Raw genomic sequence first — 12,925 nt, 5'->3', positions numbered from 1 at the left:
CTTCTCTGGAGTGAGCTTTCACCTCGCCTCCCTTCGCAGGCCTGCTGCACAGGTGAGGCTGGCTAGGGAGCGCTCCAGGCCAGCTGCCTCCCCTTGTGGGAAACTGCAGTACCCTGTGGTCCACATGAGTGGAGATGGTGAGAGCTTGGGAGAGAAGGTCAAGGCTTCTAACACGCAGCTCCACCTGAGCTGCTCAGGGCTTCACAGGAAAGAATCACCTGCATGGCACTAGCAGAGATCCTGTTTCCTAATTACCCAGAGTATTCAAGAAGTGGGAAGAGAAGGGGAACATGCACCGGCACAGATACCCAATACCTAAGAAGGCGCTGGGCTCTCTCAAATCATTCTGACTTTGAGGAAGCACATTATGCAAGGTTTAATTTCATGTGTCAAGGTTTTGATGCACCACGTTTTTTGTTTTTAAAGGCAGTAGTGACACAAGTCATACCAGCAAATATTTTGGAAGCATTGACTCCTCAGAGAATAATCACAAAGCAAAAATGAACACTGGTATGGAAGAAAGTGAGCGTTTCATTAAGTGCGTCCTGCAGGATCCCATCTGGCTGCTGATGGCAGATGCGGACAGCAGCGTCATGATGACGTACCAGCTGCCTTCCCGGTAAGCACCCACTGTTTTCCTAGGCACCTGGGGAGGGATGGGGTTCAGGAGTTCCCAGAAACAACAAGGTCAAGGTCATTCAGATGGGGCAGGACGCCCCTCTGAAAGACTTAGATTTAGTTGAGTGCAGCGGAGAAGCAGGCTTCCCTCTGGACAATTCTGCCAGGCTAGTACAGGATGGCCCTGGCCCTGCAGTGTGGCCAGGGTAAGCCGGGGCCATGTGGATTCACACCCTACAGCCTTCGAGGAAGACAGGCCCCTGGTGCCTCCTTCACAGTGCCACGCTCAACTTTTACAAAGCATTGGTGACAGCATCTCTTGCTTTGTTGCCCAGTAACCCTGTGAGGTAAATGGGGTGTGTGTCTGGCTGTCTGACTTAGAGTTGAAGGAACCAAGTGTCAAGGTAGGTGACCAGCCCAGGGAGCGGGCTGCTCTGCTGTGACCCAGGGGCTCTGTGTCCACATCAGGCTGCCATAGGGAACTGCACGTGGTCCCTTCCCCTGCGGAGCACCCGCTTGGCGTGGGAAGCTGGGAGGAAAGAAAGGAAGGAAAAATGAACCCTGTGTAAGTCTGTTTCCACACTGCTGTAAAGAAATACCTGAGGTTGGGTAATTTTTAAAGGAGAGAGGTTTAGTTAACTCACAGTCCTGCAGGGCCGGGGAAGCCTCAGGAAACTTACAGTCATGGTGGAAGGGAGGAGAAGCAAGCACCTTCTTCACAAGGCGGCAGGAAAAGAGCACAAGCGAAGGAGGAACTGCCAAATACTTATAAACCCATCAGATCGCGTTACAACTCACTATCACCAGGACAGCGTGGGGGCAGTTCCCCCACGATCCAGTCACCCCTCGCCAGGTCCCTCCCTCAACACGTGGGTATTACAGTTCCAGATGAGGTTTGGGTGGGGACACAGAGCCAAACCATATCAAACCCCTAAGTCCTCTGGTCAGCTAGTGGATATGGGGGCTCCATCTCCAGGGCAGCTGTAGTCCAGCCCAGCACTGGCCAGTGGCAGGGGAATGCCGTCCTGCTGGCAAGAATCTCCCAGATGAACCATGCCTGTGTGGACCCGAGCCCCAGGGGACAAGGTTATACCTGCAGATACGCAGCTCCCAGGCCTATTGTAAAATACAGTAAAATTAAATCTTGACCAGAATCATCATTTTCATAGAAAAACTACAGGTTCTTTACTAGGAAGATTAAGTTACCTTAAATGAAAATTTTTTTAAAGAAAAGGAAATTTGCATTAGACAAAATCATCTAAAACTACATTATTCTGAAAATAAAAATAGAAACCCTTAAGACATTTGAAAGCTTACCAATTTCTAAATATCTTGCGAAGAAATTTAGAAGCGGTTTTGAAGGAGGACAGAGAGAAGCTGAAGCTTCTGCAGAAACTCCAGCCCAGGTTCACAGAGAGTCAGAAGCAGGAGATGCGCGAGGTCCACCAGTGGATGCAGACGGGCAGCCTGCCCGCAGCCATCGATGTGGCAGTAAGCTCATGGGACTCGATTTCTGATATGGCCCTAAAAGGCTCTGTGGTGGGGATTCTCTGTACTGTCTTTGCAACTTTTCTGTCAATTTAAAACTTCTAAAATTAGGCTAGGCGCGGTGGCTCAAGCCTGTAATCCCAGCACTTTGGGAGGCCAAAGCGGGGGGATCACGAGGTCAGGAGATCGAGACCATCCTGGCTAACATGGTGAAACCCCATCTCTACTAAAAATACAAAAAATTAGCCGAGCGTGGTGGCGGGCGTCTGTAGTTCCAGCTACTCAGGAGGCTGAGGCAGGAGAATGGCGTGAACCTGGGAGGCAGAGCTTGCAGTGAGCCGAGATCGCACCACTGCACTCCAGCCTGGGCAACAGAGCGAGACTCTATGTTTCAAAAAAAAAAAAAAAAAATTCTAAAATTAAAGGTTTATTTTTTTAAAGGCACAACACTAGGTCTACTTCAAAGAACTTTTTTCCAGTGGCTTTTCAATGTTGTTTCCAAAAAGGTTGAAAAATCTAATCTCAGTCACTTGCTGAAATCTGTTTTTTCTGTCTTTCAATTCTGTTTTCTATTTTACAAAAAAAAAACCTCTCCTGTCACAAACCCTCAGTGTCCATGGAGAACATTAAATAATGGTGGAAAAAACAAGTTCCTGCTGGTGTGCTCTCCAGGCACATATCCTTCCGGCGGCCCTGTGGGCACTCCAGCCCCTCTCTCCTGCTCTCTGCCGACCCCTCCCTCTCACACCCCACGGAAGCTGCTCTTGTCAAGGTCTCAAACTCTCCAGCAGCCGAACACAGTGTCACTTCTCAGTCCTCGTCCCAGGGACCATTGGCAGCAGTGAGCCGCTCTCTCCAGGGAGCTCTTGCTGCCCTTGGTCTCCAGGCCCTGTGCTCTTCAGGCTGTCCCTCTGACCTCTTGGCCTCCCCACAGGCTCTTCCTCTTCTCCCCACCCTCGGGCTCAGTGTCTGCACCTCTTTTCCCCGCCTGCACCCTGCAAGCCCTGGAGGCATCCTGGACTCTACTTCTCAGGCCCCAGCTAGGTTGGCAAATTGTCTGGGTTCAACCTTGAAGGTAGATAGAAGCCCATCACCACACAGGTCCAAGCCATGAGGATGCTTCCGTGGCATGAGCCCTGGATGTCAGAGTGGCCTCAAAGCTGCACTCACTGCTCCCTGTGTCACCTCCAGTCAGATTATGTCCCCCACAGTTAAGATCCCTGCCAGCGCTGTGCCACCTCAATCAGAATCAATGGTTGCAAAGCCATACACATCTGACCGCCTGTCCATATCTTCTACCTCATCTCCCATTTCTCCTCTCCTTCCCTCCTCTCCAGCTACACTGGCCCCTTGGCTGTTTCCCGGACTGCCCTGGCAGGCCCCTGCCACAGGATCTTCGCACATGCCCAGCCCTTTGCTTGGAATCCTTTTTCCTCAAATAGACCCGTGGCTCACCCTAGCTGCCTTAGAGTCTGTTTTCCACCCACTGCTGCATGAGTAATCTATTGCTGCGTGGCAGATGGCCCCAGCACTTAGTGACTTCAACAATAAACTTGTATTACCTTGCACGGTCTCTTTGGGTCAGGAATTTGAGAGCGGCTTAGCTGGGTACTTCTAGCTCAGGGTCGTTCCTGATGTTGATGGTAAGATACTGGTGGGGCTTCTGTCACCTGCCAGCTGGAGGACCGGCTTCCAGGAGCCTCACTTGCAGGCCTCCCACACACTGCTGGCTCTTGGCAGAGGCCTCAGCTCCTTGCCGTGGGGACCTCTCCGTAGGGCTGCCTGGATGTCCTCACAGTGTGGCAGTTGACTTCCCCAGAGAGGAAAAGAGGAAGCCAAGGTGCCTTTTAGGACCTAGAATCAGAAGTCAGGTACTCTTTGTTAGAGGCAAATGCCTAAGTCCAGCCAAGGTTTAAGGAGAAAGGAATTAGGCCCCACCTTTTGAGGGAGGAGTGGCAAAGAGTGTGGACGCATTTCAAAACCATTGCGTCACCTTTTCTGTAGCCTGCTGTGAATGTCAGTTGAAAATCAAAGATGTCCTCCATATACCCTATGCCTCTAGAGCCCCTCTTAGTTATTGCCCCTCTCTGCTACTAGAGTGCCAGCTCCTGGGACAGGGATTTTGGCCTTTGCTGCCTCCTGGCTGACACCTGGTCACCTGCACCTTACTCAGTTTGAATGACTTTTTTTTTTTTTTGAGACAGAGTCTCACTCTGTCGCCCAGGCTGGAGTGCAGTGGCATGATCTCCGCTCACTGCAAGCTCCGCCTCCAGGGTTCAAGCGATTCTCCTGCCTCGGCCTCCCGAGTAGCTGGGACTACAGGTGTCCGCCACCACGCCCGGCTAATTTTTTGTATTATTAGTAGAGATGGGGTTTCACCGTGTTAGCCGGTAAGGTCTCGATCTCCTGACGTCGTAATCTGCCTGCCTCGGCCTCCCAAAGTGCTGGGATTACAGGCGTGAGCCACCGCGCCCGGCCAGTTTGAATGACTTTTGTAACAACTCAGATCTCAAGTTTGTTACTGATTTCTCTTTTTTTTTCTTTTAAGGAATGTGTTTACTGTGAAAACAAGGAAAAAGGTAATATTTGCCTACCATATGAGGAAGATACTCCTTCTCTGGGACTCAGCGAAGTGTCGGACACCAAAGAAGACGAAAATGGATCCCCCTTGAATCACAGGATCGAAGAGCAGACGTAACCCCTGCCCCACCTCAGCCTGGCAGCCAGCGAGGTGCACCAGGTGGTGCTCAGAAGAGATGAAAGATCTTCTTGGCTGTCTCCACTGAAATGTACACATATGCTCATGTTGCTTTTTATGTTTTAGAAAAAAAAAAACAAAACATAGTTTTCTGAAGGGGTGACTTAAAACTGGAGAGTGGGGAGGGTTTGGAAAGAAATATGTTTTTATATATAAAATATATATGTGGAGTTTTGTGGGATGGGGAAGAGATTTTAGTTGTTATTTAACTTGAGAAAGACTAAATGCCTCTTAGTGTCAGGGAAGTTGCCTCAGTGCTCCCAGAAGTCCTGTGACTGTGACGAGACCTCTGTCTGCTGCACCAGCTGGGGACTCTGGCTTCCAGAGCTTTCCCAGGGTGTTTGGATCAGATCAAATTTTGTCCTCTCTTGGGGACTGGTTTTTATCTGAATTATCATTTAGTCAAGGTAGAGTTTTTTTTTCTACATACCAAATGGAGATAGCAGCCTCTCCTAGTTTTATTTCAAAACGCTTCACATTAAATGGTGTAAAGCATTGTTTGGCAAACCAACAGCTGTGGCTTCTGGTGTGGTCAGTATTTCAATCTGACATAGCTTTTGTTTGTAGTGAACAAAGTTGAAACACTTGCTCTGGACTAAAGAAGCCTAGTGGTTTGTGTGGCCAACGCCATCGGATGAATGCACACGCAGACCCTCTGTATATTTCTGCATCGTTCTTGTCTCCTTTTGAGACCATGATGGCCAATATGGAGATTAAAATATGTCATCAGTCATCTCTTTATGGTGACTTCCCTCTGCAAACCAGGCTGTGACCAACACATGTGAGACCCAGTCCTGTTTGGTCTTCTTCCGTTGGAGCCACCCCGACATCTGCTTCCGCCCAGCCAAGCCCACATCGCATCTCCTGGCCGAGAGCAGCCACTGCCACTCAGTCCCACAGCTTGCGACTGCATCTGTATTTTCAGGGGTGCAGTGAGCTCACCTCTCCCACTGCACCCTGGGTTGGGTGCACAGCCCTCATTCTTTTCATGAGCCCGACTCTCTCGGAGCAGCTTCAGGCCTCTGCCAGTGTCCCCAGCACTTTTAGGTCATTTGGACCCTTGGGGAAAAGTGAGGCCAGTCTGCCCAGCTTTTTACAAAACCTCATGTTGCATTGTATATTCCAAAGATGGTTCGGAAAATTTAATATTGGTCCCTGGTGGGAATTCAAAGTTATCACTGAAGAACCGTTGACTTAAAATTGGACCAAGACTATGAGGCTTAAAAGGGACCAGGGTTTTCTTTTTTTTTTTAGATGGAATTTCTCTTTGTGCCCAGGCTGGAGTGCAGTGGTGCCATCTTGGCTCACTGCAACCTCTGCCTCCCAGGTTCAAGTGATTCTCCTGCCTCAGCCTCCTGAGTAGCTGGGACTACAGGCGACTGCCACCACACCCAGCTAATTTTTTGTATTTTTAGTAGAGACAGGGTTTCGCCATGTTGGCCAGGCTGGTCTCGAATTCCTGACCTCAAGTGATCCACCCACCTCGGCCTCCCAAAGTGCTGGGATTACAGGCGTGAGCCACCACGCCCGACTGGGACCAGGGTTTTCTGTTTTTTGATGGAGGTGAGATCTCTCTGTAATCCACTAAGTTTTCATCGTAAAACCATCTTATGCCTGACTATTAAACCTATTTTTCATAAACAAGAACACTTTAATTTTTCGTTAATTTACAAAGTAACATCACCTGCCTATGCCTATGATAAGGTAGCAGTCTGCATTCTTATGGCAATTAGATGTTACAAACTCCTTGCCTCTAAAGTCAGATCATGAAGGGATAGGTGTTAATCTAAGGTTACAGTTATGTTACAGAAACACAAAACTGCCAAAATCTTACTCTGCTGTTATGAATGTTTACCATCAGCATTATTTTATTATTTAATATGTGCTCATTGATTGTTAACTGTAGCTTCAGTGCGTGCCAAGCAGTTGACTTAATAGGATCATCTTGTGAATTTGTTTACGTGATGCCAGGCATCGTCATGTTTTGTTTAGTGTGTGTGCTTACACAGGTGTTAAACACTTTTTCTCTATTTTAAACTGAGCCTTCTTTTTAATATATTCCCGAAGAGATATGTAAATAAGCTCTCAGAGTTTGTGTGATGATTTGTTGAGCCTTGCCGGACAAGTGGTTTGTTTGTGTGCAAACCAAACTTTCTTTACCCAGTGCAATAGATTTGTTTGACTGCTTGTGTCTTTTTATGACCTGTTTGCCTTTTAGAAAATTGGTAAATAAAGCAAGTATATTTTTATTTTTACCTATGTGTATTTTTCACATAGCACAAAGGAAAACCTGAATAGAGATCAAAGATTATTTTAAAAAAATTTTTTAAAGAACTCCAGGAATTCTGCATTAAAGAATCTTACATCCCAAAGGCCTCCTGGCGGTCAGCTCCCTTATAGCATTTGCTTCTTGCTGGTTCCCTTTCTTCCTGTGCGTGTCACACACACACCCTCCCGCCTTCAGGCTGCAGGAGTGAACTCTGTGTAATGCAAACCTAATCGTGTCATGCCCCACGGTCTTTTCACTTTCAGTTGGAGGGGTGCAGCTGTCTGGCTCAGCCCCAGAGTGCCCCCAGCTCTGCCTCCACGCACCTCTGTCTTCCCTGCATCCCTGCCCTGGGTTACCTGGCCTTTCCAGGCTGGCTGCCTGTCTTCTGGTCATCGGGCTAGGTAGGGCTAAAAGTAGGGCGGTCAGGAGGCTCCACCAGAAAGGTCACTATGTCTCCATTGCGAATGATATGGGCAGGGCAGCATAGTCCCCTGACCCCAGCCCTTCTTTCACAGTGATGAATGAAGCCTCGTGAGGCCAAAAGTGTGGAAGCCCAAAGAGTTGCTCCCCGTCCCTCCCACTCTTCAAACCATGACCCTGGGGGTGGGAGCAGAGAGCTGAACGGATCCTGAACCCAATGCCCAGCCTCTGAGAAGCTCCCTGAGCAGAAGGGAGGGGCTCTTGTCTGCCTGCTAGCCTGGCTGCCTAACGCCAAGTGCCGATGGGATAAAAGGCAAAGTCCTCCTAGCGAGCACAGACGCCTCTGCAAACTGCTCTAAATGGCCAGATACGGTTGTTTCACTGAACCTGAGTGCTTTTGGAAGACTCTTAATTATATTTTTATTTACCATATAACCCCAAGGGATTTATTTCCAAACCAAACGGAGATTCTCTGAGTCTCCTGGGCAGATTGCCCACAAGGGGCCTGGACAGTCTACAGGCTGCAGCTGCCCTTGTTCCCACAGGGATTTATGGCCTGCCACCCCCACTGCTAACCGGTACCCCTGCAGCAACCACCACCCTGCCCAGCCTCTGCTGGCCTCTGTTCCTGGCTCTAGGAGGATCAAAGGGCTCAAATGCTCAGGAAGTCCATACTCAGGCAAACTTTGAAGGCAGGACTGGCCCAAGGGACAAATGGCAGGAAGTGTTGGCTAGGGGAGGCTGCTGTGAAGGAGGGAGGGAGGGCTTGGTGACCTCAAGATAGGCCAGGCTTCTGGGACAAAAAGGCCATGCCAGCTGGCCAGTGCACCGCTAAAGGGAATTGAAGCTGACCTTGCAGAGAGGACCTTGGGCAACTTCCAGTCCAACCAAGAAGGATTTTGCTGATGTACAGCCTTCTCTACTTAAGCTCCTTTCCCTGAAGGGTCCTTGGTCACACTGAGGCATATCCCAGTGCTTAATTTCTCCTTCCCTCAACTCTAGACAGCATTCCTCAACCCCTCACCCACTCCATTGTCAGACAAGGCTTTTGAGGTCCCTAGTCCTCCCTTTAGCCTCCTCTCTCATAACTCCTATCACCTGTCCTTTTGTTTTTACAAGGTCAACTTTATATCATGTCCCATAACCATAAGCAGTCCTTCCTTGCCTTCTGTATAGATTAATTCTAAATGTTAAAACCCTATGAACAGTGTTACATTGTTGTGACTGTGAAAATTGTTGTCTCCTGAGCCAAGTAATGTGCTAAGATTACATTTCTTGGGAGGCTTTTTGTTTTTCCTAGAGTACCTAGTTGCTTTTCTTTTTTTTTTTTTTTTCTTTTTTTGCTTGCACCGTTTGCCTTCATCATGTCCTCCTTGCCCCTCAAATCCACTTCCCTATCCAATCAAGTGTTCAATCAGGCTTTACCCAAAGTCCTCTTTTGGGGCCCTGATCATCCTGTTGCAATATAAATTGCCTAACATAAAGCAGATGTTTTAGGATGAGAGCATCCTAAAACATCTACTTGGCCTTGTTCGTTTGGATAATAAGAGGAGTGTAAATCCGTTTGCAAACTTGGGAGTACAGGAAATATCAGTGAGTTTATTTTTCCCTATCACAGTTTCTCAAAGTAGTGGAAATGTCATTGTAGTCACTTGGGGGAGTGGGGGTTCTCCTTCCCTGGGGTGATGTCTAAGTTGTGAAGGAGAGTAAAGTCACAGGCCAATAATCCACTTCCTGGGGATCCACCACTCCAGCCCCACCCTGCCAGCCCCACTACTGGGCAGGTGGGGAGTGTGTGAAGTAAAGCGGTAGTTTCACACCCAGGTGAGTGATGCTGGGCTGGGGGAAATCTCAGGACCCTGCTCATAGAGCAACCAAGAGCCAGAGCAGGGACAGTTGGGAGCGGGCGGGAGGGGGTCCCAGGTGATTACAGAGGTCAGTGAGGTGACTTTGGGAGCTTTCAAACCTCTCACCAAACTCACCCAGCAGGAAGCCTGCAGGGGTCTCTCTGGTGGAGAGGCGGAAGTAAAGGGGCCGTGGAAGTCCTGTCAGACCTCTCTAGGGGCAGTGGGGCGGTCTGTCTGCAGCCTAGTCCTGCCGCTCCGCTCAGCTGCTGCGTTCCCGTGATGTTCCCCTCCCACGCGGCCTTCCAGCCCATCCTGCCAGGGACACCCCTCACCTTCCCTACCTACCAGCGCTTCTGGTGAGGCCAGGCTCTGCTGGGGGTGCGGGGAGGTGGACAGCGGGTCCTAGGTCAGACTGTGCCCTTGTCCAGGGACGCTTATAGCCTGGAGGGGCTCAGAACAGACCCTGACGATCCCAGCCCTGGTGAGTAGTGGGGACTGAGGAAGGCAGGTGCTGTGCGGGGCAGGCTGGTGGTTGGCCGGCTGGGGTCCGAGAAGGCGTCTCCGCCTTCTCAGTCTGGACTGACTCCGTCCAGACTCCGTCAGTCTCCGTCAGTCTGGACTGACGCCGGGGCAGGAGCCGGGCAAGGGTCCCCAGGACGCTGCCCGAGGGCGCGGCCCCACTGCCCACGCACCCCGCCCGCCGCCAAGAGGAACCCAGCAGATGGGCGGCCCGCCGCGATGGGGGAGTCGCGGGCGTCTGGCCGGGACAAGCGCCCGCCGCCTGCCCGCGGGACAAAGCGCGCGAGACAAAGGCGCGGCCAACACCTGTCGCTCTTGGCGCGGCCGCCGCTTTTCTCCGCCGAAGCGGCCGCAGCTGCCAACTGTCACGGGCATCAAGTTACAGGACCAGACGGCAGCTTCGGCGGGCCTGGGAGGCGGGGCGCGGAGGAGGAGGAGGGGAGGAGGGAGGCGGGCGGGGGGCAGGGGAAGGGAGGGAGGGGGCCCCGGGGGTCAAAGGGGACTAGGGGGAGATGGGGGAGCTCAGAGGGGGGCGGGGGTGGTGACCCGCAGAGCCCAGGAGGAGAGCGGCGCGAGCAGGAGCACCCGGGACCCCGTCCCACTAGGACTCCAGTGCTGGCGGAGGGCGGCCTCGGGGGTCCGGCCCGGCGTCTGGACGAGTCCGGAAGAAACTCAGGGGCCGCCCCGCCACCGCTGCCCAATGGACCCTGCCTCCCCGGGGCTTGGCAGCCACCCCAGCCAGGACCTGAAACCCCTCTAGGTCCAGAGACCGCGGACTGGACTGTGGCCCTGCACACCAGGGACGCATCTCCTGGGGCCAGTGGCCCGAGCGCTCAGCTCTGGAGGCGCCATCGGTGAAGGAGGGAAATGAATGAATTAATGGGTGAATGAATGAGTGGACGGACGGACGGACGGGTGGACGCCTGCTCGCACGCGAGGCAGATCAGTGGTCCTAGAGCAGCAAACCGAGAGAAACAAGCGCAGGCAGGGCCGCAGCTCCCCGGGGTCGCCGCCCCGGTTCCGCCCCCGCGGGGGTCTCGGGAAGGCCGGGCTGGGGGCTCAGCCAGCTGCCCGCCCGCCGGAGCCGCCGGGCCGGACAAAGCCCGCTGCCCCGATTGGCTGCAGCGCGCCTCGCGGTCGGCCGCCCCGGGCCCGCGCGGCCAATCGGCGCATTGAGATGCAAATAAGCGGCTATAAAAGGGGCGGGACCGTGGCGGGCCGGAAGCCGCGAGGAGCGCAGACGGCAGGGCTGCTGCTGGGCGGCCGCGGGGCAGCGGAGGGCGCCGGCGCTCCGGTCCCCGCCGCTCCCCGTCCCCGCTGCTCCCAGTCCCCGCTGCGTCCCCGGCGGAGCGGGCATGGCGCCACCCGCGGCGCCTGGCCGGGACCGTGTGGGCCGTGAGGATGAGGATGGCTGGGAGACGCGAGGGGACCGCAAGGTGCGGGCCGGGGCCGTGGGCGAGCAAGCGGGCGGGAGGCCGTGCGGGGCTGGGACTCAGTGCCCCGCTCCCCGCAGGCCCGGAAGCCCCTGGTGGAGAAGAAGCGGCGCGCGCGGATCAACGAGAGCCTGCAGGAGCTGCGGCTGCTGCTGGCGGGCGCCGAGGTGCGGCGGCCGGGCAGGCGCCGTGGGGCTGCGGGGCGGGCGGGTCCGGGAGCGCGCTGCCGGCTCACCGCCCTTCCCGCCCGCGCAGGTGCAGGCCAAGCTGGAGAACGCCGAGGTGCTGGAGCTGACGGTGCGGCGGGTCCAGGGTGTGCTGCGGAGCCGGTCGCGCGGTGAGTGGCGGCGGGGCGGGCGGGGGCGCCGGCCGCGGGCGCCTGTAACCCCCGCCAGACGGAGGACTTCCCTCCCGGCGCCCCTGTCCTGTCGGCGGCGAGGGCTCCCCCCGGAGCAGGGTGCGCCCCCGCGTCTCCTGGGTGAGCCGCGTCCCCGCGGGCCGGGTGGGCTGGGCCACGCAGTCGCCGCTCACCGTGCGGGACGCGGCTCTCTCCTTCCCACCCTCGGGCCCAGAGCGCGAGCAGCTGCAGGCGGAAGCGAGCGAGCGCTTCGCTGCCGGCTACATCCAGTGCATGCACGAGGTGCACACGTTCGTGTCCACGTGCCAGGCCATCGACGCCACCGTCGCTGCCGAGCTCCTGAACCATCTGCTCGAGTCCATGCCGCTGCGTGAGGGCAGCAGCTTCCAGGATCTGCTGGGGGACGCCCTGGCGGGGCCACCTGGAGCTCCTGGGCGGAGTGGCTGGCCTGCGGGGGAGGCTCCGGGATCCCCGATACCCAGCCCCCCCGGTCCTGGGGACGACCTGTGCTCCGACCTGGAGGAGGCCCCTGAGGCTGAACTGAGTCGGGCTCCTGCTGAGGGGCCAGACTTGGTGCCCGCAGCCCTGGGCAGCCTGACCGCAGCCCAAATTGCCCAGAGTGTCTGGAGGCCTTGGTGACCAATGCCAGCCAGAGTCCTGCGGGGGTGGGTCCTGCGGGGGTGGGCCTGGCCCTCCCTGGATCTCCTCCCTCCTCCCCAGGGGTTCAGATGTGGTGGGGTAGGGCCCTGGAAGTCTCCCAGGTCTTCCCTCCCTCCTCCGATGGATGGCTTGCAGGGCAGCCCCTGGTGACCAGCCCAGTCAGGCCCCAGTCCCGTTTCTTAAGAAACTTTTAGGGACCCTGCAGCTCTGGGGTGGGTGGAGGGAGGGAGCTACAGGCAGGAGGAAGAATGTTGTAGAGCTACCAGCACTCTCCCAGGTTCACCCGCCCAGCCTTCACCAGCCCTGTGTGGGCTCTGGGGGTAGAGGTGGCAGGAATGGTGCTGGGCACTAGTGTTCCAGGCAGCCCTGGGCTAAGCAAAAGCTTGAACTTGCCACTTCAGCAGGGAGACGAGAGGCAGGTGCACTCTGCAGCACTGCCCAGAGCTGTGATGCTCTGTACATCTTGTTTGTAGCACACTTCAGTTTGTGTATTCCATTGACATCAAATGTGACAATTTTACTAAATAAAGAATTTTGGAGTTAGTTACCCTTGAA

General features: G+C 54.4%; 2 protein-coding genes across 5 annotated transcripts in view; both read left to right on the top strand.

Moving 5' to 3' along the window:
- Positions 1-7,119, top strand: part of PER2 (period circadian regulator 2) — a 44,879-nt gene extending 37,760 nt beyond the window's left edge. For both annotated transcript variants that reach the window (XM_054477892.2, XM_054477891.2), the window contains exons 21-23: positions 427-619; positions 1,959-2,109; positions 4,655-7,119. In XM_054477892.2, the coding sequence (XP_054333867.1) occupies positions 427-619; positions 1,959-2,109; positions 4,655-4,804 (494 nt within the window). In that variant the 3' untranslated portion in view covers positions 4,805-7,119. The remainder of the gene's footprint in view (positions 1-426; positions 620-1,958; positions 2,110-4,654) is intronic.
- Positions 7,120-10,473: 3,354 nt separating this feature from the next.
- On the top strand, positions 10,474-12,925 carry HES6 (hes family bHLH transcription factor 6). 3 transcript variants are annotated; one of them, XM_054478066.2, is made up of 4 exons: positions 10,474-11,355; positions 11,433-11,519; positions 11,608-11,649; positions 11,925-12,053. In XM_054478066.2, the coding sequence occupies exons 1-4, from the start codon at positions 11,275-11,277 to the stop codon at positions 12,051-12,053; spliced, it is 339 nt and encodes a 112-aa protein (XP_054334041.1). In that variant the 5' UTR covers positions 10,474-11,274. The 3 variants fall into 3 exon arrangements, with proteins under 3 accessions (XP_054334041.1, XP_054334040.1, XP_054334039.1); XM_054478064.2 differs by having other exon boundaries at positions 11,125-11,355; positions 11,608-11,689; positions 11,925-12,925; XM_054478065.2 differs by lacking the exon at positions 11,433-11,519 and having other exon boundaries at positions 11,115-11,355; positions 11,608-11,689; positions 11,925-12,925.

The sequence above is a fragment of the Pongo pygmaeus genome, chromosome 11 (assembly GCF_028885625.2).
Source record: "Pongo pygmaeus isolate AG05252 chromosome 11, NHGRI_mPonPyg2-v2.0_pri, whole genome shotgun sequence".
Lineage (NCBI taxonomy): Eukaryota > Metazoa > Chordata > Mammalia > Primates > Hominidae > Pongo > Pongo pygmaeus.
Note: the sequence above shows the minus strand (reverse complement) of the source record. Positions and strands in the feature narration are given on the sequence as shown.

Bases quoted from the DNA above. Each gene is read 5' to 3' on its own strand.
- HES6 (XM_054478064.2), top strand. From the start codon at position 11,275: ATGGCGCCACCCGCGGCGCCTGGCCGGGACCGTGTGGGCCGTGAGGAT. The intron at 11,356-11,432 runs GTGCGGGCCGGG...CGCTCCCCGCAG, and splicing joins AGACGCGAGGGGACCGCAAG to GCCCGGAAGCCCCTGGTGGA. The intron at 11,690-11,924 runs GTGAGTGGCGGC...CCTCGGGCCCAG, and splicing joins GCTGCGGAGCCGGTCGCGCG to AGCGCGAGCAGCTGCAGGCG.